Raw genomic sequence first — 26176 nt, forward strand, 5'->3', positions numbered from 1 at the left:
CGGCTTAACTGCATTGAAGTGCATTATATGAGTATTCGCTGACTATGTCCTAAACCATACCACAGGGGACCCCAAACTAAGGCCTGGGGGCCACATGCAGCCCATTGAAGCCATTTATCCGGCCCCTACAGCGGCGGGTCTCTCCTCTTCCACTGAGGAAGGCGTATGCAGCCTGTTGCACTCCTTCCAAAGCTTTGCTTGTTTATAATGCTATTTTAATTATTCTTTAATTAATTATTAATTATTATGGGGTGCTTTCCTAGTGCTTTTGGTGCACAAAGGCAGAGGGGGGTTCTGCCCAAGGGGTCTCTTCCAACTCTCTTTACTATTACAGTAGAGTCTCACTTATCCAACATTCGCTTATCCAACGTTCTGGATTATCCAACTCATTTTTGTAGTCAATGTTTTCAATACATCGTGATATTTTGGTGCTAAATTTGTAAATACAGTAATTACTACGTAGCATTGCTGCCTATTGAACTACTTTTCTGTCAAATTTGTTGTATAACATGATGTTTCGGTGCTTAATTTGTAAAATCATAACCTAATTTGATGTTTAATAGGGTTCTCCTTAATCTCTCCTTGTTATCCAACGTATTCGCTTATCCAACGTTCTGCTGGCCCGCTTATGTTGGATAAGTGAGACTCTACTGTATTATTATTATTATTGTTGACAGAAGGACACAGTATAACACAGCAAACGAGATATATATGCTGGATTTCGCATCACAAAATCACAAGTCGAACACTTCCCAAGCATTTAGGACTGTGTGATATTATTATTATTATTATTATTATTATTATTATTATTATTATTATTATTATTATTATTAACAACATTAAGGCTGGGTGGCCATCTGTCAGGGGTGCTTTGCTTGTGCTTTTAGTGCACAAAGGTAAAAGGGGGTTGGACTAAATGGCCCAAGGGGTCTCTTCCAACCCTCTTTATTATTTTTATTATGATTATATTATTACTAACATTAAGGCTGTATTTGTTCCCATTTTGTTTTTTTACTTCAAAATAAGATATGTGCAGTGTGCATGGGAATTTGTTCATATTTTTTTAAAAAAACTATAGTCTGGCCCTCCAATGGGCTGAGGGACCATGAACTGGCCCCCTGTTTAAAAAGTTTGGGGACCCCTGCCATACCATATGGCGGTGTAGATGAAGCCATAGCCTTCCTGGGTTGGAGGACACCTGCAATGCAAGGCAGAAAAGTCTTGCAGATCACAGTTGCAACCAATAATGTCTAAGTCCAAGGAGAGAGAGACCCAGGCTGGATCTACACTGCCATATACTCCCGTTCAAAGCAGATAATCTGACTGTTATATGACAGTGTAGATGGGGCCCCAGTCTCTCTCCTCTTGGCCTTTCCATCAGAAATTTTGCAGAACTGGCCGGACCACACAGACCTCTTTAGCTGCCGCTCGGTGCTCCCTGTGCAGACCCTTGGACCAGAGTGTGGTGAGTGCCCAGGTCACAAAGGTGGTCCCAGGTAGGCGCTGATGTCACAGTGCCCAGGGTTACCTGGGGAACCCCTCCTCCTCTGTGAAGCCATCGGGGCGGCCATTATCACATAGTGAGTGCCCCGTGCCCCTGGGCGATAGGCTTGGTGGGCAGAGGCATTCGAGGGCCTTGGCCATGCTGGTCCCAGCAGCCAGGGTGGGTCTGAGAGCCGGCACCCGGCACACAGGCCACGGCTGGGAGGGCAGGCAGGATGAGCGAGAGGCCCGTGGCCCGGAAGCTCAGGAGGAGGAAGCCCCAGCGCTTCTCCCACGTCTCTAGCGGCGGTGGCGGAGGCGAGGAGCCCCTCGGAGTGAGCATGGGACCCTCGGGAGGAAGAGGGCTTGGTGGGGGTGTTTATGGGAAAGGGACAGCTGGGAAGGGGTGCAGGCAGGACCAGCAGAAGGTGAAGAGGCCAGAGGGGGAGGAGGAGCGTCCTCTCTGGGACAGGATGCAGTCCGAACCAGGCTGACCTTCCTCCCACTGCCTCATTGCATCTGCAAAGTTACCTAAGACAAATGGGCAAGCCATTCCCACCCTGAGCACAGTAGGTAAAGGTCAAGGTTTCCCCTGACATTAAGTCCAGTCATGTCTGACTCTGGGGTGTGGTGCTCATCTCCATTTCTAAGCTGAAGAGCCGGCATTGTCCATAGACACCTCTAAGGTCATGTGGCCAATGGCATGACTGCATAGAGCACCGTTACCTTCCCGCCGGAGCGGTACCTATTGATCTACTCACATTGGCATGTTTTTGAACTGCTAGTTTGGCAGAAGCTGGAGCTAACAGTGGGCGCTCATTCCACTCCTGGGATTTGAACCTGGGACCTTTCGGTCTGCAAGTTCAACAGCTCAGCACTTTAATGCACTTTGCCACCGGGGCTCCTTGAGCACAGTAGAATTGTAAAATTGGAAGAAACCCCCAAAGGGCATCTAGTCCAACCCCATTCCATCATGCAGGAAAAGCACAATCAAAGAACCCCTGACAGATGACCATCTGGACTCTGTTTAAAAGCCTCCAAGGAAGGAGCTTCCACCACATTCCCAGGCAGAGAGTTCCACTGTTCCAATACTTTTTATTGGAGCTTAGAGCTAGGTCAACTTCAGTCCCCCAGGTGTTTTGGACTTCAGCCCTCCACAATTCCTAATAGCTTTTAGGCTGGCTTAGAAATGTTTGGCCTCGAATCAGAATCCGATTCACCTTATATTGGGAGAAAAATAATCAGGTCGAAGCACAATTTGGGAAGTCGGATTCCACTGTGCCTTAGGCCCTTTTTTTTAGGTCGATGTGTCACCGCATCAAAGCCACTGCCAAGGATGAATCCACCCCATGTTGTCTTAACTGTGCAAACAACTGTCGCATGGGAAAAAACAACATCAGGCATCTGCACAAAGCAAGGGGAGAACCTGTTCCCCAAGGGTAAAGAAAAATGCTGGCCAGTTTTTGTATTTTTACCTTTTTAAAAAGAAGGGACCTATTGCCTCCTGCTGGGCATCCAAGGAATGGCATGCAGCAACCTTGCATTCCTATGTCTCTGCAGACCAAATAGAAAGGATTCTGAAAGCCTTGGCTTGAATTGATTATAGGTAAAGGTAAAGGTTTTCCCCTGACGTTAAGTCCATTTGTGTCCGACTCTGGGGGTTGGTGCTCATCTCCATTTCTAAGCCGAAGAGCCAGCGTTGTCCGTAGACACCTCCAAGGTCATGTGGCCACTGGCAGGACTGCATGGAGCGCCGTTACCTTCCCACAGGAGCGGTACCTATTGATCTACTCACATTTGCATGTTTTGGAACTGCTAGGTTGGCAGGAGCTGGGGCTAACAGCGGGAGCTCATTCCGCTCCCGGGATTTGAACCTGGGACCTTTCGGTCTGCAAGTTCAGCAGCTCAGCGCTTTAACACACTTTGCCACCATTGTGTTATAGCTTCCCTTAAAGAACCATGGAGATGGTGGTTCTGTGCAAGAGCTGAGGGCCCTTGGCATCAGCAATGCCTAGATCCAAAGGGAGGTCGTGACATTATGACCAGACTTTCAGCAAAATAAGGAAGAGACACATCTCAAAGTGCTCAAGATTATTTTATTAAGAGATAACTGAGCCTTTCTACTTAATGAAACAAGTATCTCTTGGGCATCTTGAGATGTATCTCTTTTTTCTTCTTTACGTCCTTTCTAGTTTCAGCTTCTTCAGACACTCAGCAAGTCCAAGTTCTCTGCTACTACACGTTCATGTTGCTGGCAAAGGGGCCAGGCTTAACCTCCTGAAATTCTGCCCTTTGTGTTGCTGCTGTGGAGGCCCAAGACTCCTCTGCAGGTGTAAATGCCAGGCAGCAAAGTGGCCCTGCTTCTCATGTGCTTATAATACAGTAGAGTCTCACTTATCCAACATAAACGGGCCGGCAGAACATTGGAGAAGTGAAAATGTTGGATAATAAGGAGGGATTAAGAAAAAAGCCTATTAAACATAAAATTACATTATGATTTTACGAATTAAGCACCAAAACATCATATTTTACAACAAATTGACAGAAAAAGCAGTTCGATACACAGTAATGTTATGTAGTAATTACTGTATTTATGAATTTAGCACCAAAAGATTGCAGCATTTACTACAAAAACATTTACTACTAAAAGGCAGAATGCACTGGATAATACAGAACATTGGATAAATGAGACTCTACTGTAATAGAATCCTAGAATAAGAAGAGACCACATGGGCCATTGAGACCAACCCCCTGTAGTGCAGGAAAAAGCACTGTCAAAGAACCCCCGACAGATGGCCATCCAGCCTCTGTTTAACAGCTTCCAAGGAAGAAGCTTCCCACTCGACTCTAAGGCAGAGAGTTCCACTGCTGAACAGCTCTACTTATGGTCACCAAGTTCTCCCTAATGTTCAATGGAATCTCCTTTCCTGTCATTTGAACCCATGGTTCCATTGGGTCATAGTCTCCAGGGAAGCAGAAAGTAAGCCTGCTTCCTCTTCCTTATGACACCCTTTTACATATTTATACATAGCTCTCACGTCTCCTCTCAACCTTCTCTTCTGCAGGCTAAACTGACCTCTTTAAGATGCTCCTCAGAGGGATTCATGGTCTCCAGACCTTTGATCATTTTAGTTGCCCTCCTTTGGACACCTTCTAGCTTGTCAATATCTCTTTTAAACTGTGGTTTGCCACCCACCTCTTGTTCCTTTGCCTTCAGCAACCCAAGAAGAAGCGGCGTAGTTCCTCTGTGGAGACCCCTGAAGACCAGAAGGCCCGAGGAAGCTCTACCTCTATCCAGATCTTCCCCCCAGAGCTGGTGAGTGACCTACTTGGGGCTGTGTGATGTCTTCTGGGGCCAAAGCCTCCCTTGCATCCACCTTGGCTGGACCCCTGACCACTCTCTCCCACTTCTCCAGCTCTACTACATCACCTCCTTCCTGCCGGTGAGGGACGTGGTGGCCCTGGGCCAGACCTGCCGGTACTTCCACGAAGTCTGCGACAGCGAGGGAGTCTGGCAGCGCCTCTGCCTCCGCCTTTCGCCCCGGCTGCGGGAGGAGGCCTCGGGGGGCCGGCGGCCCTGGAAGAGAGCGGCCATCCTCAACTGTCAGTATGCAGTGGGGGCAGGGGGTAACATAATGGGGCAGATGACCGGAGGGGTGTTGGGGTGGCATATGCACGAGGGAATTGTTTGTGCTTGTACGTTTGCACGTTTGGAGAGTCTGGCTGTGTGCAAGAGAGGCGGTGGGGCTGAGGCAAGGGAAAGGCGGTATATGGCCATCTTTCAGAGCTCAGGAATGTTACCCTGTTTATTCTAATGCTCATCATTTTGGGGTAAATGACCTTACCAAAACTAGGATGCGCATTAGATTTGCATTATACAATCATCTTAGTGCTGGGCCGAAACTAAAGGGGAAGCTGCTTCAGGAGCACGTGGAGCTCCTATTTAAGGGATGTCACCTCCGATTTAATGGCCATGGCTCAATGCTACTTGGAGCCTGGGATTTATAGTTTGGTAAGGCATCAGAATTCTTTGACAGAGAAGACCCAAGGACTTGTAAAACTACAAACCCCTGACTCCATCGCATTGAACCAAGGCAATTAAAATGAAATCATTCTCCAGCATAGATACACACCAAGGTTTTCCCTTCCGTTGCTAGAAGCTTTGTTGCTCTAACACTTTTGTTTTTAAACAAGTAATTCCAAGCAGTCAACAACAATAATATGCACTTTTTGGGCCAAATTACAAAGAGCACATTTTTTGCCGCTGCACATTACATTCGGCAGCAAATACTACTTTTGGTTTCAGAGTTTTGAAAATTGAGGTGTGCATTAGATTTGATGGTGCATTAGGCTTGAGAAAATACGAGTTTGTTGTTGAACAGGACTGTTAAACTCACTTTTCAAATTTATTATGGCTGCATTAAAAGGGCCATTGAATCCATGGACAGAGAATCCGTGGAGACAGAGGGCCTACAATATTTTATTTACATGGTGGTCAATGCTTTCTTTAGTTTTTTACCCAGTTTGGGTCTCCAGATATTATTGGATGACAGTTCCAATCACTTTTGCCTACCTGGCATGCAGTTTGGGGATGATGGGAATTGCAACCCAACAGTCCTTGTGGCCCTGAAGTTTGGGAAGATGAAATAACATCCTCAAGCCTTGTATCTAAATACAAATCTCATTCTCTTGACTAATCAGGACAGTAGTATCTCAGGCATGGACAAATCTTGGCCTGCCGGCTGTGAGGAATTATAGGAATTGAAGTCCAAAACATCTGGAGGACCAAAGTTTGCCCAAGCCTCCTGCATCCTTATTTTCATCTGCTCTAGTCATGGTGTCTAATTATGAGGAATATAGGAATTGTAGTCCAACATCTATCCCCACCCCCCATCTGAGGAAGGGGAGCATGTGTGCCTGAGCCTCGGCCCTCCGCACAGACCCCAACCTCCCTCCCTGCCCTTGGGCCTCTCTGTCTGTCCCACAGACACCAAGGGCTTGTACTTCCAGATGTTCAGCGGCCGGCGGCACTTCGTTAGCAAGACGGTGGCCCCGCTGCTCTCCCACGGCTACCAGAAGTTCCTGCCCACCAAGGACCACGTCTTCATCTTGGACTACAACGGCACCCTCTTCTTCCTCAAGAATGCCCTGGTCTCCTCCAACATGGGGCACGTCCAGTGGCGCCGGGCCTGCCGCTACATGGTGCTCTGCCGCAGCGCCAAAGACGTAGGTGACGGATCATGCAGTGCGGGCAGAGGAGAGGAATGTCTTGAGATGTCATACATGGAAAGGAGGGGAGGACTGAGGCCACTATGGGCCTGGTTTTGAGGCAGAGGGCAGTGCTGAACAAGGGAGACAGAGCCCCCACTCCTGCTCAAGGTGCTCTCACCTGAAGGCAAAACCACATTGGCCTAAAGGCCCAGAAGGGGCCTGATTCTCTCTGATTTGCGAACTGAAGCAGGATCAGCCCTGTTTAGGACTTGGATGGGGAACAGCTAGTGAATCCCAGGGGCTGGAGGCTCTATGGCTCTACCTAGCCAATTTTAAGCATGAATTTTAAACTTGTGTCCTGTTTTTTAATCTCTGTCCAGTGTATTTAATATGTATTTAATAATTTTATATAAAAAAACTTTTCATATGTATCTTTTATAGACTACATTATAATATGCATGTTTATAGAATTTTTACAATATTTATGTGTTGTGACTATGCTTTGACCCCCTCATGCCACAAGGAGAGTCAGGAATTATTATTATTATCATCATCATCATCATCATCATCATCATCATCATCACTATTATGTCAGTGGAAGGAACTGGCAAAACCACCACTGAGGAGTCCTTGTCTAAGGCCGGATGTACATTGCCATACAATCCAGTTTCAGTGTGCAGATTTTACTTCATGGTAAACTGGATTATATGGCAGTGTAGATACTGCCTAAGAAAAACCCTAGAAAACGTATGGGGTCATTGTAAGTCCACAGGTGATTTGAAATCAGAGAGGCACCCAAGATCTGAACTTGCTCCATTTTCCTTCAAATGCTGTAGGCTGGAAACTTCCAGAGCATGGCAAAAAGGTGGTTTTTTATTCCAAAAGCTACCGTTTCCAAAAAAAAGAAGACACTTTCCCCATGCCTAGAAGTGTGGCCCAGCAATCCTAGGGTCTGTAGCAGGCATAGGCCAACTTTAGCCCTCCAGGTGTTTTGGTCCTCAACTCCTTATCTGGAAGAGGGCCAAAGTTGGCCCAAACCTGCTACAGGCTGTTTGGTGGGCAAGGAATGCCTTGATTGCTCCTCTGCAGACATAATACTTTCCTGCCTTCTATGTTTATCCAGATTGTACCCCTTCTAGACGCTTTTGCCTCTCTCCTTTTAGTTTGCCACAGACCCCCGGAGTGACACGGTCTACCGCAAATACCTGTACGTGCTGGCCACCCGGGAGCAGCCGGTCCCCTCCTCAGCCTCGGCCTCAGCTTCGGCCCCCTCCGGCTGCAGCCAGGGCCCTGGCACAGCTCCTCGGGGCCGCCTCTGTGACTGCGTGGAGGTCTACCTGCAATCCAGCGGGCAGCGGGTCTTCAAGATGACCTTCCACTTCTCCATGAGGTTCAAGCAGATTGTGCTGGTGGGGCAGGAGACGGAGAGGACCCTCTTGCTCCTGACAGGTAAGCGGGTGCCCTCTTCACACTGATGTGGCTTTAGGGGCTGTGGTCACCTCGATCCTCCCAGGAAAAGCTCCTATACGTACAGGGCCCTAGGGAGGTACACCTGGAAGCTACAAGGCGTAGAGCCTTTTCGACCGATGCTCCAATTCTGTGGAACTCATTGCCTCCATATGTTAGAGCAATGTCGGAGTTGCGACCTTTTGTAAAAGTGCTCAAAACTTGGCTGTTTGGTTGTGCATTTAAGTAAATCAGATCTAATTTGCCAAATAGTCACTGTTGAATGTTTTGATGTTGAATGTTTTTATATTGTGGAATGATATTTTAAATTGTAAGTCGCTCGGAGCACTCTGGTGGAGAGTGACTAATTAAGAAATGAAGTGAAGTGAAGTGAAGTAATGTGTACAGATATAATGTGAATTGGGGGTGGCATTTAATTTCATTATACGATGCACAATGACAATAAAGCTATTCTAGTCTATAGGCAGAAAGGAGGCTGAGTGTAAAGGTCCTTTGCATCCGCTGTGTGCTGTGGATTTAGCCTTCTCTTGAAAGGATACTCCAAGGCGCTCACTCACTCTGGGATGGGAGAAAGAGAGGGAACCCCCTGCCCCTTCAAAGGGGAGTAAGTGGGGATCCTTCTGAACTCCACTGGGTGTTTCTGCCCCCCCCCCCATGGAGCAGTCCATGCCTGCCTTTGTTTTTGTCTAAATGAGGCCACCTAACGCGCCCCATTGGCACCCCTTCCCGCAGAGGAAGGGAAGATCTACAGCCTGGTGGTGAACGAGACGCAGCTGGATCAGCCGCGCTCCTACACGGTGCAGCTGGCCCTGCGCAAGGTCTCCAAGTGCCTGCCCCACATCGCCGTCCGCAGCATGTACTCCAACCAGAGCAGCGCTGTCTACTTGACAGGTAACTCCTCGGATGCCCAGCTGCTGGTGAGGACGGTCTTGGCCAAGGCCTTGGCTATAGGAACCCTGCATTGTGTGGGATGGGAGGGCCCCTGCTTCCTGTGTGGCTTAGCCTGACCCTCTTCACATCTTCCCCCCGCAGAAGAGGGCACCGTCTACTTTGAGGTCCACTCGCCCGGCGTTTACCGCGACCTCTTTGGGACCCTGCATGCCTTCGACCCCTTGGATCAGCAGATGCCCCTGGCCCTCTCCCTCCCAGCCAAGGTAAGGCAAGGGGCTGCAGGGGGGCAGGCAGAGGGAGCAAGGGGACAGGGGAGCATAGAAACTGATCTTACAGAGGACTGTTGGCAGGAGAGACTTCTGGGGACCTCCTCGGCCTCTTCTCTTGCCCCCTTTCCTCCCCACTGCTCTCCTTTGCCCTCTTTTCCTGCCTGCAACATGGCTCAGGCCCCCTCATCTTTCTGCCCCTCTCCCTCTGTGCCAGGTGCTCCGCTGCGCCCTCGGCTACAACCACCTGGGGCTGGTGGATGAGTTTGGCCGGATCTTCATGCAAGGCAACAACCGCTACGGCCAGCTGGGCACCGGGGACAAGATAGACCGTGGAGAGCCAGCCCAGGTGAGGATGACCGCACATCCTGCCCCTCCCTCCCCACCTGGCACCTGCCAAGGGCGATGGGTGGAACTGGTGCAAAGGAGCCGAGCCCATTCACCCACTTCTGCCTTGTCCTAGAGGGGATATACAGAGTAGAGTTAATGCAGTATGACACTGCTTTAACTATCATGGCTCAATGCTATGGAATCCTGGAATCTGTAGTTTGACAAGGTTTTTAGCCTCCTCTGCCAAAGAGCGCTGGTGTTTCGCCAACATACAACTCCTTATGATTGCATAGCATTGAGCCATGGCAGTAAAAAGTGAGATCAAACTGCATTAAATCAACTGTCTAGATCAGGGGTCCCCAAACTAAGGCCCGGGGGCCGGATGCGGCCCTCCGAGGTCATTTACCTGGCCCCTGCCCTCAGTTTTATAATATAATATAATGTATATACATATAATATTGATGATAATATAATGTAATACAATATAACACTAATAATAATATCATATAATAATATTAATTATATATTCTATATTACATATAATATTACTAATAATATTATAGTATAGTGGTATAGTTCAATATAGTAATATATAATGCTAATATTGTGCTATGCTAATAATATAATATATTGTATGTACATATAATGTGTAAGCCACTCGAGTCCCCTTTGGGGTGAGAAGGGTGTGATACAAATGTAGTAAATAAATGCAGTAAATAATAAATAAATTTTAGACTTAGGCTCACTCAAAGTCTGAAATGACTTGAAGGCACACAACAACAACAACAACAACAATCATAATTAACTTGACTATCTCATTGGCCAGAAGCAGGACCACACTTCCCATTGAAATCCTGATAAATGTATGTTGGTTAAAATTGTTTTTATTTTTAAATTTGCACTACAAATAAGACATGTGCAGTGTGCATCGGAATTTGTTTTTTTTGTTTTTTGTTTTTTTTCAAATGATAATCTGGCCCCTCAACAGTCTGAAGGATTGTGGACCGGCCCTCGGCTTAAAAAGTTTGAGGACCCCTGGTCTAGATGCACAGTAATTCCCAGTATCCTCCACAACCTGTCGTATAATAATATCAAATATATTTTTCACCCACCTCTCCTCCTCCAGGCCAGTTAGCCAGTCTCCTTGCCACCATGTTTGTGGAGTTCCCCTTTGCCTTTATTCCGTTGAACCTTGTTCATTATTTCTATGAACCAATAATTGCATTGGAAAAGTGTGTTGGGGAGATCCCTGTAACGCACCCATCACCACCCCTTTTCCTGCGCACAGGTGCACTACCTCAAGTGCCCGGTGGACCTGTGGTGCGGCCTCAACCACACGCTGGTGCTGAGCCAAAGCGCGGACTTCAGCAAGGACCTTCTGGGCTGCGGCTGCGGGGCCGGGGGGCGCCTCCCCGGGTGGCCCAAGGGCAGCGCCTCCTTCGTCCGGCTGCAGATCAAGGTGAGCCCAAGGCGGAGGGGGGGGGGGGGGCTTCTATCATGCCAGGAAGGCGCGCGGGGCTGGCATGGAGAGTGTGGCACTGACATGGACGGGGTCTGCCTTTGACTCAGGATCCCCCTCCCTTCAGGGAATCCTCTGGATCCGCACTCCTATCATCCCCTCCTCACCCAACTATTAGCTTCCCTTTGTTCCTCCTGACATGAAACGACTAGAGGTCAGCGGCAGGTCCTGATGGCCACAGGACAAAGATGTGGCCACCGAGCAGACTGTTGCCCTCCTCCTCTTGTAACTCCAGGCATTTTCAAAGGGCAACAGAATGTGGGGTGGATGGTGTGCTTATGAGGGCAAGTCCAGCCTTAAGCAAACTCTCCAGCCTTTGAACTAGTCCTGAAGCAAAACATTTTGCAAAATGCTGTGATTACGTGTCAGTTTATCTGTAGAAAACCACTCAGTTCAGGTAGGCTGTTAGGAATCGTTGGAGTTGAACAGGCGGCAGCCAGATTAATAACTGGGAGCATACTACCCCCCTGTTAAGCCAGCTCCACTGGCTGCCAATATGCTACCCAGCTCTATTCAAAGTGCTGGTTTTGACCTATAAAGCCCTAAATGGTTCTGGCCCAATCTACTTGTCCGAATGTATCTCCTCCTATGAGCCAGCAAGATTCTTAAGATCATCTGCAGAGGCCCTGCTCTCAGTCCTGCCTGCCTCGCAAGCGCGGCTGGTGGGAACGAGGGACAGGGCCTTCTCGGTGGTGGCTCCTCGGCTGTGGAACACCTTCCCCAGAAATATTAGACAAGTTCCAACTCTTTTGGGTTTTAGAAGAGCCCTAAAAACATGGTTATGTGCCCAGGCTTTCAATGAATAAACGATAAACCTGTACTGGTTTGCACTTTTTACCTATGTCAACTTGATAAAGACACAGGGTCTATTGCCATCCCAATTTGCACTTCCAAGAATTTGCAGCACTTTATCAGTCACCTCGTGTTTACAATATTTATATGGTACACCTTACCCAGTTCTACTTTTACAACCTCTCCGTTTTAATCCATGTTTTTATTAGTTCTTGTCATTTGTTTTTATTGGCTAATGTTTAAATTTTTATAATTGTGCATGTCTCTTGTCTATTGTTGTGTTTTATATTGCTATTGTTTTTATTCGGGCTTGGCCCCATGTAAGCCGCCCTGAGTCCCCTTTGGGGAGATAGAGGCGGGGTATAAAAAATAAAGTTGTTGTTATTATTATTATTATTATTATTATTATTATTATTATTATTAAAGATGATATGGACTGACTCATGGATAAAGCACGAGGTTACCGGACGAATGGATCTGAGCATACATATTTTTTAAATTTATATACTGTAATTTTATATTGTATTTAATAGTTTTTAACTGATTTTATGTACTGTGGATTGATTTTGTATAGGCATCTAATTGTGCCAGTGTTGTAAGCTGCCCTGAGTCCCTTCGGGTGAGAAGGGCGGGATATAAATATTGGAAATAAATAAATAAATGAGTAAGTCCAAAACACCTGGAGGGAGGGCCGAAGTTTGCCCATGCCTGTGCTATGACCTCTTTCCTTGTGACCTTTGGTGGCTTCCTGGTTTCCATGCAGTGTCTGTTCCCCATTTTATGTCTCTCCTTGAGGATGAGGAATTGATGTTTAAATTTTTAAATGTTTAAATTTTTATAATTGTGCATTTTTTGTTTATTGTTGTGTTTTATATTGCTATTGTTTTTATTTGGGCTTGGCCCCATGTAAGCTGCCCTGAGTCCCCTTTGGGGAGATAGAGGCGGGGTATAAAAATAAAGTTATTATTATTGACACAATGACGTTGTATGACACAGCAAACAAGATAGATATGCTGGATTTCGTTTCACAAAATCACAAGTCGAACACTTCCCAAGTGTCTAGGACTGTGTGATGTATTTTCGGATGATGCGTGCAGATCCCAGTAAGGTGGCCTTTTGCAGTTGGCAGATCGTAATTTTGTCAATGTCTATTGTTTCCAAATGCCGGCTGAGATCTTTTGGCACGGCACCCAGTGTGCCCATCACCACCGGGACCACCTGCACTGGTTTCTGCCAGAGTCTTTGAAGTTCAATCTTGAGGTCCTGATAGCGGCTGAGTTTTTCCTGTTGTTTTTCTTCAATGCGACTGTCACCTGGGATGGCAACATCAATGATCCAAACCTTGTTCTTTTCCACGACTGTGATGTCTGGTGTGTTGTGTTCCAGAACTTTGTCAGTCTGGATTCGGAAGACCCACAGTATCTTTGCGTGTTCATTTTCCACAACCTTTGCAGGTTTGTGATCCCACCAGTTCTTAACTGCAGGGAGGTGATACTTGAGGCATAGGTTCCAATGAATCATTTGGGCCACATAGTTGTGCCTCTGTTTGTAGTCTGTCTGTGCAATTTTCTTACAGCAGCTGAGGATATGATCAATGGTTTCATCGGTTTCCTTGCACAGTCTGCACTTTGGGTCATCAGCTGATTTTTCGATCTTGGCCTTGATTGCATTTGTTCTGATGGCTTGCTCCTGGGCTGCAAGGATCAGGCCTTCTGTCTCCTTCTTCAGGGTCCCATTCGTGAGCCAGAGCCAGGTCTTCTCTTTATCAGCTTTTCCTTCAATTTTGTCAAGGAACTTTCCATGCAGTGTTTTGTTGTGCCAGCTGTCAGCTCTAGTTTGTAGTGCGGTTTTCTTGTACTGGTTTTTTGTCTGCTGTGCTTTGAGGAGTTTCTGATTTTTGACTTCAATCAAAGCAGGTTCTTCACTTTGTTTTACATATTCTGCCAGGGCATGTTCTTCTTCTTTGACTGCTTGTTTTACTTGTTATTACTTGTTTTACTTGTTATTACAGTAGAGTCTCACTTATCCAACATAAACGGGCCGGTAGAACGTTGGATAAGCGAATATGTTGGATAATAAGGAGGGATTAAGGAAAAGCTTATTAAACATCAAATTAGGTTATGCTTTTACAAATAAAGCACCAAAACATCATGTTATACAACAAATTTGACAGAAAAAGTAGTTCAATACACAGTAATGCTATGTAGAAATTACTGTATTTACGAACTTGGCACCAAAATATCACAATGTATTGAAAACATTGACTACAAAAAAGCGTTGGATAATCCAGAATGTTGGATAAGCGAGTGTTGGATAAGTGAGACTCTACTGTACTTGTTTTACTTATTATTATTATTATTATTATTATTATTATTATTATTATTATCGACAGTAAGAGGGATTGCCTTTGAGTTTGGTGGTGGGTTGGAAGCCCCTTGGGGTCTCTTCCATTTCTATGATTGAATGTAATACAGTAGCATTTTGGCACCTTTGGGCTGCCTGTTATTGTCCCTGAACACTGTCCTCTTTGCAGGTGCCGCCTTGTGCCCGGCGCATCTGCTCCACCCGCGAGTGCCTCTACATGCTGTCCAGCCACGACGTGGATGAGGCGCCCGCCTTCCGGGAGCTCCCGGCCAGCAAAGCCGGACAACCGCCCAGCGACACGGAGGCGCAGGCGGTCCGTTCGTGCGAGGAGTACCTGAGCCAGCTACACAAGTGCCCCACGCTGGAAGGGCGCATGGCCAAGATGAAGGAGGCCGTGGGCAGCATGCCCCTCATGACCTTCCAGAAGGACTTCTTCTGGGAGGCCCTGGACATGATCCAGCGGGCGGCGGAGCTCCGGGAAACACCGGCCTCCAGCTAGCCTGCGGAACTCGCCCCCCTTTTGCCTGATTCCCCCCCAACCCACAACCCACGCCACTTCCCCTGCATATACTGTACACACACACATCATGGATCGTGATTAACCAATAGAGAAGACTTCGCCCTGAACAATTGGGAGTAAATAAACCACACGCACAGACCGCTGCTGCGCACGGCCTCCCTCTGCGGCAGGAGGGTAAGTGACCAAAGGGCCCCGCCGGGGTCTCCGTGGGACACGGGGCGCTCAGGTCGTGGCAAGGGGACGGCGGGTAAACATTGGTGCCCATTGGGTGACCGCTGGTCCTGGCACTTCCAACCAGCGGTCACTTCCCTCACCCGCCTTCGTTAGCATCCTCTTGGGGTCAATGAATGATTAACTGTCCAGGGGTAAAGATAACAGTTGGGGGATCTTTCGTCCTTCAGCAAAGGAGCAGCATGGATTGGATTGTTTTGGACTGCAACTCCCACCATTCCTAACAGCCTCAGGCCCTTTCCTTTTGCCCCTCCGCCGCTTAAGCGGCGGAGGGGCAAAAGGAAGGGGCCTGAGGCTGTTAGGAATGGTGGGAGTTGCAGTCCAAAACACCTGGAGGAGGGCTAAAGTTTGCTCATGCCTGCCTTAGAGTCATAGAAGTGGAACAGACCCCATGGGTCATCCAATCCACCACCAAACTCATATTCCACCACTGAACACTTCTTACAATGGGGAATTTCTTCCTAATATTTACCTGGAATCGCTTTTCCTGCAATTTGAAGCCATGGCTCCATTGCGTCCTAGTCTATTAAGCAGTGGAAAACAAAGCCTTGCTCCTTCATCCCTCAATGGGACCTTTTTTCAGATCTTTCCTCAGTCTCCTCCTCCAAGTTGAACCTTCCCGGTTCCCTAGGACACTCCTCATTGGGATTGATAGAGCCTTAGACTTTGGACCATCATGGTCTCCCTTTTCTGGACACCTTCACTCATGTCCATCATCTCCTCTTCCAATTGCTTTGCCCAGAACTGGACACAGGGTTAGCATTCACTAGAGTCGGACTATGGGTCCTCTTCTGCCTTCCTCTGCCCCACTCTTAGTGTATTGCCTATGGGCAGCACCCAGATAAGACCCTTCCCCTCTCTGTACAGACATTGGGAGGGCTGGTCATGCCAATAGGAGAATGGCTAGACTTCAGAGCCTCCAACTCTTGGTTGGCCTGAGTAGGGAAGGCACCAAAGGAAGAGAAATCTTTCCCTGAGGATGCCTTTGAGGCAGTATATGCTACAAACAACATATGAGAGATATTGATATATCTCCCAATGGCGAAGTGTGTTAAAGCACTGAGCTGCTGAACTACCAGACCAAAAGGTCCCAGGTTCAAATCCCGGGAGCAGAGTGAGCGCCTGCTGTTAGCTCCAGCTTCTGCCAACCTAGCAGTTCGAAAACATGCCAATGTGAGTAGATCAATAGGCACCGCTCCGGCGGGAAGGTAACGCCGCTCCATGCAGTCATGCCCATGGCCACATGACCTTGGAGGTGTCTACGGACAACGCTGGTTCTTCGGCTTAGAAATGGAGATGAGCACCAGCCCCCAGAGTCAGACATGACTGGACTTAACGTCAGGGGAAACCTTTACCTTTACCTATAGCTCTCATAGGAAGTGAGAGGAATCTTCCCCTCGGAAGGAAGGGAAACCCACTCCTGGAATAGTTATTATAATGGGGAAAGGGGTCTCCAATGAAGATTTATGTCCACAACAAGCCAAATTTTCCAAAATCCAATTCTCACAGGGACAGAAAGTGAGGTAAAATCTTCTGGACAGGGGCACAGACACCAAAGGAAACTCCACAGGGGTGTTCATCCTTTCCTATGCCATCTAAAGCTATCGATCTATATCTATATAATATATTTGGCAAGAGTTATACTTTAAAAATCTGTACCTGTCCTGACTTACATATTCAGCTTAATAACAAACCTACAGAACCTCTCTTATTCCCAACTAGTGGGACCACCCGTGATGGGAATGAATGGCAGGTGTTCCTTCTGGCTCTGCTCTGCTTTTGACAACAGCAACCAAAGCTTTGCCTTGAGGCACGATTGCAAACTGGTCTCATGTGCCTCATCCCAGGCCAGAGCCTTGGTCCTTCTAGCTAAACAAACCAGCTTGGGGACTCTTGCAAGGGAGGTCCTCCTGGGAAACCAAGCTATGACCTTCTATGTCAGGCATGGGCCAACTTGGGCCCTCCCTCTCGGTGTTTTGGACTTCAACTCCCACAATTCCTAACAGCCGGTAGGAGTTGGATTCCAGAATGCCTGGAGGGAAGGCCGAAGTTGGCCCGTGCCTGTTCTATGTGCATCCCAGATGGGTCTTCTTCTGGCCTTGACCTGAACAGGGCCCACAGCCCACCTGCGTTTCCTGATCCTCATACAGAACAACAACAACTACAGCAGTGATGTAACACCTCCCCTCTGATTTAGTGCCCCTGTCTCCTATCAAGGCTTAAAGTATTAAAAGTGTTGAATGGCAACTCTGGGGTCCTTGTCTTGAGATTGCAAATTACTAGGTTGATATTAATGTGTGCATTGCCTTTGTGGATGTATAAGTTTGAGAGGATTGACTTGGGCCAGAAATGGTTTTGTCTGTTCCTTCCCCGGAAATAGAGCCTTGGTGGCCCCCCTGTCTATCCAGTCTCCAAAGTCAGACCGGATCTGACATTTAGGGCCATTAATTAATCTACTGGTGGGTGTTCAGGACTTAATACTCCACCGCAACGTTCCCAGTGCTGGGTTCTGATCCTATTCAAGAAATGGCTGGAAATGGTAAGAGCACTGATATGATATTGTTGGATATCATCCTGGACTACACAAGTCTCATCTATTAGCCTAGGGGATAAAAGCCTTGTGACTTGAAGGTTGGGTTGCTGACCTGAAGGCTGCCAGGTTCGAATCCCACCTGGGGAGAGCGCGGATGAGCTCCCTCTCTCAGCTCCAACTCCATGCGGGGACATGAAAGAAGCCTCCCACCAGGATGGTAAAATATCAAAAACATCCGGGCATCCCTTGGGCAACATCCTTGCAGACAGCCAATTCTCTCACACCAGAAGCAACTCAGGTTGCTCCTGACACGAAAAAAAAATCTATTAGCTATATACTGAATAGGTTAGAATGAAGGAAACCTCTCTCTATATTCCATGCATGTCTAGATAGGCCTTTGTTGATTTCCCTCTGTTGCTTTCCCGTTTACATCCACTCCCCTCACCTTGTTGTTTTAGCAATTTCAGGGATGAGGTAACTTCCTCTATCTATATGGGAATGTTTATTGCCCCAAAAGGCTCGGACCATGCTGTCAGTAGCCATATCTTTTCTTCCTTTGTCTTCACTCTAAGAAGGACACATTTTGCCCACTCTCCTGGCAAAATGTAGCTATTTAGATACCTTTGTTATTTTTACCTGCTTACCTTCCTTAGAGAGCTAGTTAGCTCTATCCACAATGGATTTCTTTTTATCTCAATAAATGCCTTTTGAACTTTCAAGGAGACTTTGCAATCCTTTGCCATCCTCAGGAACAAAGGCTTCCCCAAACTCACCTCACATAACTTTCTCCTGCTTATGAATCGTGGTTCTGCCACTCTGTTGTACAGTAGAGTCTCACTTATCCAAGCCTTGCTTATCTAAGCCTCTGGATTATCCAAGCCATTTTTGTAGTCAATGTTTTCAATATATCGTGATATTTTGGTGCTAAATTCGTAAATACAGTAATTACAACATAACATTACTGCATATTGAACTACTTTTTCTGTCAAATGATGTTTTGATGCTTAATTTGTAAAATCATAACCTAATTTGATGTTGAATAGGCTTTTTCCTTAATCCCTCCTTATTATCCAAGATATTCGCTTATCCAAGCTTCTGCCGGCCCGTTTAGCTTGGATAAGTGAGACTCTGCTGTATTTTTGAGGAATCACCCCCGAAAGAGGGTTAATATTTGAGTCTAACCGCTCATAGATTCCCAACAGATAGGAAGGCCAGAGAGGCCGATAAAGCCTTGTGCCTCTGGGGAGGATCCATTGATCGATCGATCAATCAATGAGAGCAGGGAAGCACAATCTGGCCGGCCTTATTGAAGGCCGACCCCGTATATGGCTGAGAGAGGGGCAAACGGGGCTGCGGGGTAGAGGCAGAATCCGGGGTAGAGGTGAGAGGGCCGGAGGGAAGCAGGTGGACTGGTCAGTCAGCCGCAAAGCCGGCCTGGCAGGCTGACCAGGTTCCTCTCTCTCCCTCGCAGGGGTGCAATGGGCAGTGAAAGGAGGAGGGGGTGTCAGGGATTGGAGACAGGAGCAGCCCCTCTGCCCACATTGGCAGGAAGAAAGGCCCCATACCAGAACCAAGTGACCTCCAAGGAGGAGGCAGTGTTTCCATGCGACCTATTTTTACTCCCTCTCCTTGCCTATTTTGGAGCGGTTTGAGATGCAAGCAGCTCATGCAGATAGCCGGGCAGCGCTGGGAATTGGGTCAGGGGGCTTCCTAAGGGAGGGAGGGAGGGAGAGTAAAATCTCTGAACAAATGTGGGAAGGAGCCGTGGTCAAGGTCCCCCTTGGATGCAAAACCGTTTGATTACCATCCCCATCGTCCCACCGTGGAAACCTCCCCTCCCTCCCTCCCTCCCTCGCCATTTTCCACATTCAAATTCCTGAAATTTGCCTCTCGGAAAAAATAAACCACCACGGCCTTTGCAATCTCTGCCTTTCAAATATAGTCTGTGTATTTGCATGGCTGCTGGGAGATTCATCGCCTCAGGCATGGGCCAACTTCGGCCCTCCTCCGGGTGTTTTGGACTTCAACTCTCGCCATTCCTAACAGCCTACCGGCTGTTAGGAATGGCGAGAGTTGAAGTCCAAAACACCCGGAGGAGGGCCGAAGTTGGCCCATGCCTGCGTGGTTTCCCATTCCCCCTTTGCCCCCATGTCCCAAAGTTACATCCAAACACAGGTGCCTTGTATAGGTAGGTGGAAGTGGGCCCCACCTGTATTCAGTCCCATGTCCATCTTTGGTTGCCAATCCCATCATCCCCAGCCAGCAGGAGGGAAGAGTCTGCAGTCTGGCTCAGTCTGGAGGGATCGTAGGGTGGGAAGAGACCCTAGAGGACATCCAGTCTAACCCAGGGAAGGAGACACCAACCCATTGGCGTAGCCGCTCTTACCAGTGGGAAGTTCTTCCTAATGTCTCTTTGTGTCCGTGGCTTTGTTGTCTCAGTTTCCAGGCCTTCTTCCCAGTCTCCAGAGCAACAGAATGCAACCCTTGCCCATTTCTCAGTGTGATATCTTTTCAGATGTTTCTGGTCTGGCGTCAAGCCTTGCCTCCTAGCCAGGCCTTCTTCCCAGTCTCCAGAGCAGCAGAATGCAACCCTTGCCCATTTCTCAGTGTGATATCTTTTCAGATGTTTCTGGTCTGGCGTCAAGCCTTGCCTCCTAGCCAGGCCTTCTTCCCAGTCTCCAGAGCAACAGAATGCAACCCTTGCCCATTTCTCAGTGAGATATCTTTTCAGATGTTTCTGGTCTGGCGTCAAGCCTTGCCTCCTAGCCAGGCCTTCTTCCCAGTCTCCAGAGCAACAGAATGCAACCCTTGCCCATTTCTCAGTGTGATATCTTTTCAGATGTTTCTGGTCTGGCGTCAAGCCTTGCCTCCTGGCTAGGCCTTCTTCCCAGTCTCCAGAGCAACAGAATGCAACCCTTGCCCATTTCTCAGTGTGATATCTTTTCAGATGTTTCTGGTCTGGCGTCAAGCCTTGCCTCCTGGCTAGGCCTTCTTCCCAGTCTCCAGAGTAGCAGAATACAACCCTTGCCCATTTCTCAGATGTTTCTGGTCTGGCATCAAGCCTTGCCTCCTGGCCAGGCCTTCTTCCCAGTCTCCAGAGCAGCAGAATGCAACCCTTGCCCATTTCTCAGATGTTTCTGGTCCGGCGTCAAGCCTTGCCTTCTGGCCAGGCCTTCTTCCCAGTCTCCAGAGCAACAGAATGCAACCCTTGCCCATTTCTCAGTGTGATATCAAGCCTTGCCTCCTGGCTAGGCCTTCTTCCCAGTCTCCAGAGCAGCAGAATGCAACCCTTGCCCATTTCTCAGTGTGATATCTTTTCAGATATTTCAGGTCCCACGTCAAGCCTAGGCCTCCTTCCCAGCGGACCCCTTCTGCCGGTGGCTCTCTCGGACCCCGAACCACGTCACGAGGGCGGCCAGGAGGGCCAGCAGAAGGAGCATGACCCCGAACGTGGAGAGGAAGGTGGGGGTCCCCACCCCGTTGTGACCGCGTCCCACCTCCCGGATCTCCCCTCGGATCATGTGCAGCTCGTCCAGGATGCTCATGAAGGTGCAGCAGTGGAACCACTGGTGGCTGTGGCCCCAGATGTCGAACCGGCCGGGGCTGAGGCGCTCGGGGAGCTTGCTGACGTTGAAGACCCCCGAGGCCAACAGCCAGGCACAGTGGCGCAGGAAGAAGTGTCCAGTGGGCCCCGTGGCGGCCCCCGAATGCCACAGCTTGTGGAAGACGGGCAGCGAGACCACCAGGAAGGGCAGCAGGAAGACCAAGGTGCGGATCAGGTAGCGGTGGCGCGGCCAGAGGCGCCGTGTGCAGCAGCAGGCCAAGGTGCAGAAGAGCGCAATGAGGCAGGCGCTGGGCACGTAGAGGGTCTCCAACCAGGGGCGAGACCCCGGGGCATGACCCCGCTCCTCCGACCCTGGGGCCAAGGAGAGGTTGGCGGGGATGGCTGTCTCTGCGGCTGCTCCTCCACCACGGGGATAGATGTAGTAGAAGTAGGCCAAGGAGGAGCCCACGGTGTAGGCGCTGATGGTGCCGTAGTCAATGTAGAAGCAGACCTCGCGGATGACCAGCGACATGGAGTTGAGCAGGTGGGCCAGGCTGCTGGCCAGGAGCAGGCCGCAGACCCCCAGGAAGTAGCTCCAGAGCGGGTAGTAGAAGGGGTCGGCCGCCCCCTCGGCCCCGGGCCCCTCGGCCCCCCAGAAGAGCTCCCCGAAGCGGAAGGCGAAGACGAAGACGGCCAGGAAGTGGGTCCAGAAGTTGCCCGTCTCGTTGGTGGGCCGGAAGGCGGAGGCCAGGCACTGGGACAAGGAGTAGCCCGGGCAGCGGTAGCCGCTCAGGATGAAGCTCTCCGTCACCGAGGGGGGCACCTCGCTCCAGCGCAGCAGCAGGGGGGAGGGGGAGGGCGGGGAGGGGGGCGGGGAGGGCCTCTGCCCCCCACCACCCATCGGGACCCCCCAGTGACAGAGACCCCCCCTCGTCCTCTTCCTCCTGACCTAGAGCCTTAGGAATGCTGGTCCTGAAGGCCTTCCTCCTCCTCCTCTTCCTCCTCCTGGCATTGGGGGCACAGAGGTCAAGAGCAGAGTGAGGGTGCTGAAGGCCTTCCTCCTCTTCCTCTTCCTCTTCCTCTTCCTCTTGGCATTGGGGAGGGGGCTCAGAGCCTCAGGAGCATGACAAGGGAGGTGGGCAGCTCAAGGGGTCTCCACTGGAGGTCTTCCTCTTCCTCCTCAATAGCCGCTTTGTGTCCCCATCGAGATGATGATGAGGATGATGATCATTCCCTTGGAGAGATAGGGCGACCTATAAATAAAGAATTATTATTATTATTATTATTATTATTATTATTATTATTATTATGATGACACAGCAAACAAGATAGATATGGTGGATTTCGTATCACAAAATCACAAGTCGAACACTTCCCAAGTGTCTAGGACTGTGTGATGTATTATTATTATTATTATTATTATTATTATTATTATTATTATTATTATGACACAGCAAACAAGATAGATATGCTGGATTTCATATCACAAAACCACAAGTCGAACACTTCCCAAGTGTCTAGGACTGTGTGATGTGTTATTATTATTATTATTATTATTATTATTATTATTATTATGACACAGCAAACAAGATAGATATGGTGGATTTCGTATCACAAAATCACAAGTCGAACACTTCCCAAGTGTCTAGGACTGTGTGATGTATTTTCAGATGATGCGCGCAGATCCCAGTAGGGTGGCCTTTTGCAGTAGTAGTAGTAGTTGTTGTTATTATTATTACTACTACTACTACTACTACTACTACTACTACTATTGTATGGCACAGCAAACAAGATAGATATGCTGGATTTCGTATCACAAAATCACAAATCGAACACTCACAAATCGAACACTTCCCAAGTATCTAGGACTGTGATGTATTTTCGGATGATGCACGCAGATCCCAGTAGGGTGGCCTTTTGCAGTTGTTGTTGTTGTTATTATTATTATTATTTTTAATATTATTATCTTTTTGTCCTTCTCTTCTTCCTCCTCCTCAATCGTTGCTTTGTGTCCTCCTTGAGGATGATGACAATAATAATAATATAATAATAATATAATAATCTTTCTTGTCCTCCTTTTCTTCCTCCTCCTCCTCCTCAATAGCCACTTTGAGTCTCCATTGAGGTAATAATAATAATAATAATAATAATAATAATAATAATAATAATAATAATAACAACAATAATAATAATCTCACCCTTCTCTGCCTAACTTCCCACTCCCTTACTTCTCCCTTGAGATGTAAATAATAATAATAACAATTATTATTATTATTATTATTATACTTCTGATCCTTCTCTTCCCCCTTCTCCTCAATAGCCACTTTGTCTTTATTGAGATAATAATAATAATAATAATAATAATAATAATAATAATAATAGACCTTCTCTTCCTTTCTCTTCCTCAGTTGCTGCTTTGTGTCCCCATTGAGGATGATGATGATAATAATAATAATAATAATATAATAGTTCTTCTCCTTCTCATCCTCCTCTTCCTCCTCCTCAATAGCCCCTTTGAGTCCCCATTGAAATGTAAATAATAACAACAATATGCTACAATACTTCTCCTCAATAGCCACTTTGTGTCTCCATTAAGATGTAAATAATAATAACAATAATAATCCTTCTCACCCTTCTCTTCTTCCTCCTGGATTGCTGCTGTGTCTCCACTGAGATGTAAATAATAATAATAACGAAATAATCCTCCTCTTCCTCCTCCTCAATAGCTGCTGTGAGTTTCCATTGAGATGTAAATGAGAATATAATCCTTCTCGTCTTTCTCTTCTTCCTCCTCTTCCTCAACAGCCGGTTCAGATGTAAATAATAATAATAATAATAATAATAATAATAATAAGATCCTTCTCGCCTTTCTTTTCCTCCTCCTCAGTAGACCCTTTTTGTCTCCTTAATGATGATGATGAAGAAAGTAATATAATGATAATATTACAATAATAATCCTTCTCGTCCTTCTCTTCTTCCTCCTCCTCAACAGCCGGTTCAGATGTAAATAATAATAATAATAATAATAATAATAATAATAATAATAATAAGATCCTTCTCGCCTCTCTTTTCCTCCTCCTCAGTAGACCCTTTTTGTCTCCTTAATGATGATGATGAAGAAAGTAATATAATGATAATATTACAATAATAATCCTTCTCGTCCTTCTCTTCTTCCTCCTCCTCAACAGCCGGTTCAGATGTAAATAATAATAATAATAATAATAATAATATCCTTCTCGCCTTTCTTTTCCTCCTCCTCCTCCTCCTCCTCAGTAGACCCTTTTTGTCTCCTTAATGATGATGATGATGAAAGTAATATAATGATAATATTACAATAATAATCCTTCTTGTCCTTCCCTTCCTCCTCTTCCTCAACAGCTGGTTCAGATGTAAATAATAATAATAATAATAATAATAATAATAATAATAATAATAATAATATCCTTCTCGCCTTTCTTTTCCTCCTCCTCCTCCTCCTCCTCCTCCTCAGTAGACCCTTTTTGTCTCCTTAATGATGATGATGAAGAAAGTAATATAATGATAATATTACAATAATAATCCTTCTCGTCCTTCTCTTCTTCCTCCTCCTCAACAGCCGGTTCAGATGTAAATAATAATAATAATAATAATAATAATAATAATATCCTTCTCGCCTTTCTTTTCCTCCTCCTCCTCCTCCTCCTCAGTAGACCCTTTTTGTCTCCTTAATGATGATGATGATGAAAGTAATATAATGATAATATTACAATAATAATCCTTCTTGTCCTTCCCTTCCTCCTCTTCCTCAACAGCTGGTTCAGATGTAAATAATAATAATAATAATAATAATAATAATAATAATAAGATCCTTCTCGCCTTTCTTTTCCTCCTCCTCAGTAGACCCTTTTTGTCTCCTTAATGATGATGATGAAGAAAGTAATATAATGATAATATTACAATAATAATCCTTCTCGTCCTTCCCTTCCTCCTCTTCCTCAACAGCCGGTTCAGATGTAAATAATAATAATAATAATAATAATAATAATATCCTTCTCGCCTTTCTTTTCCTCCTCCTCCTCCTCCTCCTCAGTAGACCCTTTTTGTCTCCTTAATGATGATGATGATGAAAGTAATATAATAATAATCCTTCTCGTCTTTGTCCTCCTCAGCAGCCTCTTTGTGATTCCATTGAGGAGAGTAATATAATGATAATATAATAATAATAATCCTTCTCGTCCTTCTCTTCTTCAGCAGCCTCTTTGTGATTCCATTGAGGAGAGTAATATAATGATAATATAATAATAATAATCCTTCTCGTCCTTCTCTTCTTCAGCAGCCTCTTTGTGATTCTATTGAGGAGAGTAATATAATGATAGTCCTTCTCTTCTTCAGCAGCCTCTTTGTGATTCCATTGAGGAGAGTAATATAATGATAATATAATAATAATCCTTCTCGTCCTTCTCTTCTTCAGCAGCCTCTTTGTGATTCCATTGAGGAGAGTAATATAATGGTAATATAATAATAATAATCCTTCTCGTCCTTCTCTTCTTCAGCAGCCTCTTTGTGTTTCCATTGAGGAGATGATGGTGATGATGGTGATCATCATAATAGGATAGCAATCCATCTCTTCCTCCTCCTCCTCCTCCTCCTCAATTGCCGCTTTGTGTCTCCATTGAGATGCAAAGCATAATAATCCTCCTCCTGGTGCTTCTCTTCTTCTTCTTCCTTCTCCTCTTCTCAGGGGTCTGCACCCTTTCAGACCCCCTTTCTCGGGGTCCTGATCCGGACAGGTGCAGCAGAGGAGGAGGAGCGAACAAGGCCGGCCTTGCCTTGCTTTGCAAGAGGAAGCAGCTTAGCTCTGCCTGGGTCTCTGCTGCGGATCTGCCTTTGAGTGACAGCAAAAAAGGAGGGGGGGGGAATGGGGAATGCTGCTGTCCTTGCTGCTGGTGCTTACTATGGGGGGCGGCTTGAGGTTGCCATGGAAATCCCCCCCTCCCACCATCTGGGGATAGAGAGAAAAGAGGGGCTCAAGTGGGTCCCCTTTTGC

General features: G+C 47.0%; 2 protein-coding genes across 2 annotated transcripts; one reads left to right on the top strand and one right to left on the bottom strand.

Moving 5' to 3' along the window:
- The first annotated feature begins 1579 nt into the window (after positions 1-1579).
- fbxo24 (F-box protein 24) lies at positions 1580-14981 on the top strand. The gene is made up of 10 exons (XM_062957333.1): positions 1580-1817; positions 4700-4798; positions 4899-5085; positions 6470-6708; positions 7857-8142; positions 8893-9051; positions 9193-9314; positions 9535-9666; positions 10936-11106; positions 14492-14981. The coding sequence occupies exons 1-10, from the start codon at positions 1719-1721 to the stop codon at positions 14819-14821; spliced, it is 1824 nt and encodes a 607-aa protein (XP_062813403.1). The 5' UTR covers positions 1580-1718; the 3' UTR covers positions 14822-14981.
- On the bottom strand, positions 10516-24477 carry LOC134292420 (membrane progesterone receptor epsilon-like). The gene is made up of 2 exons (XM_062957338.1): positions 23782-24477; positions 10516-22403 (listed from the first exon to the last, which is right to left on the bottom strand). Exon 2 carries the CDS (start codon positions 22049-22051, stop codon positions 20951-20953), a length of 1101 nt encoding a protein of 366 aa, XP_062813408.1. The 5' UTR covers positions 22052-22403; positions 23782-24477; the 3' UTR covers positions 10516-20950.
- Positions 24478-26176: the final 1699 nt, after the last annotated feature.

Source organism: Anolis carolinensis, chromosome 6 (assembly GCF_035594765.1).
Source record: "Anolis carolinensis isolate JA03-04 chromosome 6, rAnoCar3.1.pri, whole genome shotgun sequence".
NCBI classification, from domain to species: domain Eukaryota; kingdom Metazoa; phylum Chordata; class Lepidosauria; order Squamata; family Dactyloidae; genus Anolis; species Anolis carolinensis.

Excerpts from the sequence above, each read along its gene's own strand:
- fbxo24 (XM_062957333.1), top strand. The coding sequence starts at position 1,719 with ATGAGCGAGAGGCCCGTGGCCCGGAAGCTCAGGAGGAGGAAGCCCCAG. Across the intron at positions 8,143-8,892 it reads GACCCTCTTGCTCCTGACAG|AGGAAGGGAAGATCTACAGC; the intron begins GTAAGCGGGTGC and ends CCCTTCCCGCAG. Across the intron at positions 9,667-10,935 it reads ACCGTGGAGAGCCAGCCCAG|GTGCACTACCTCAAGTGCCC; the intron begins GTGAGGATGACC and ends TCCTGCGCACAG.
- LOC134292420 (XM_062957338.1), bottom strand. The coding sequence starts at position 22,051 with ATGGGTGGTGGGGGGCAGAGGCCCTCCCCGCCCCCCTCCCCGCCCTCC.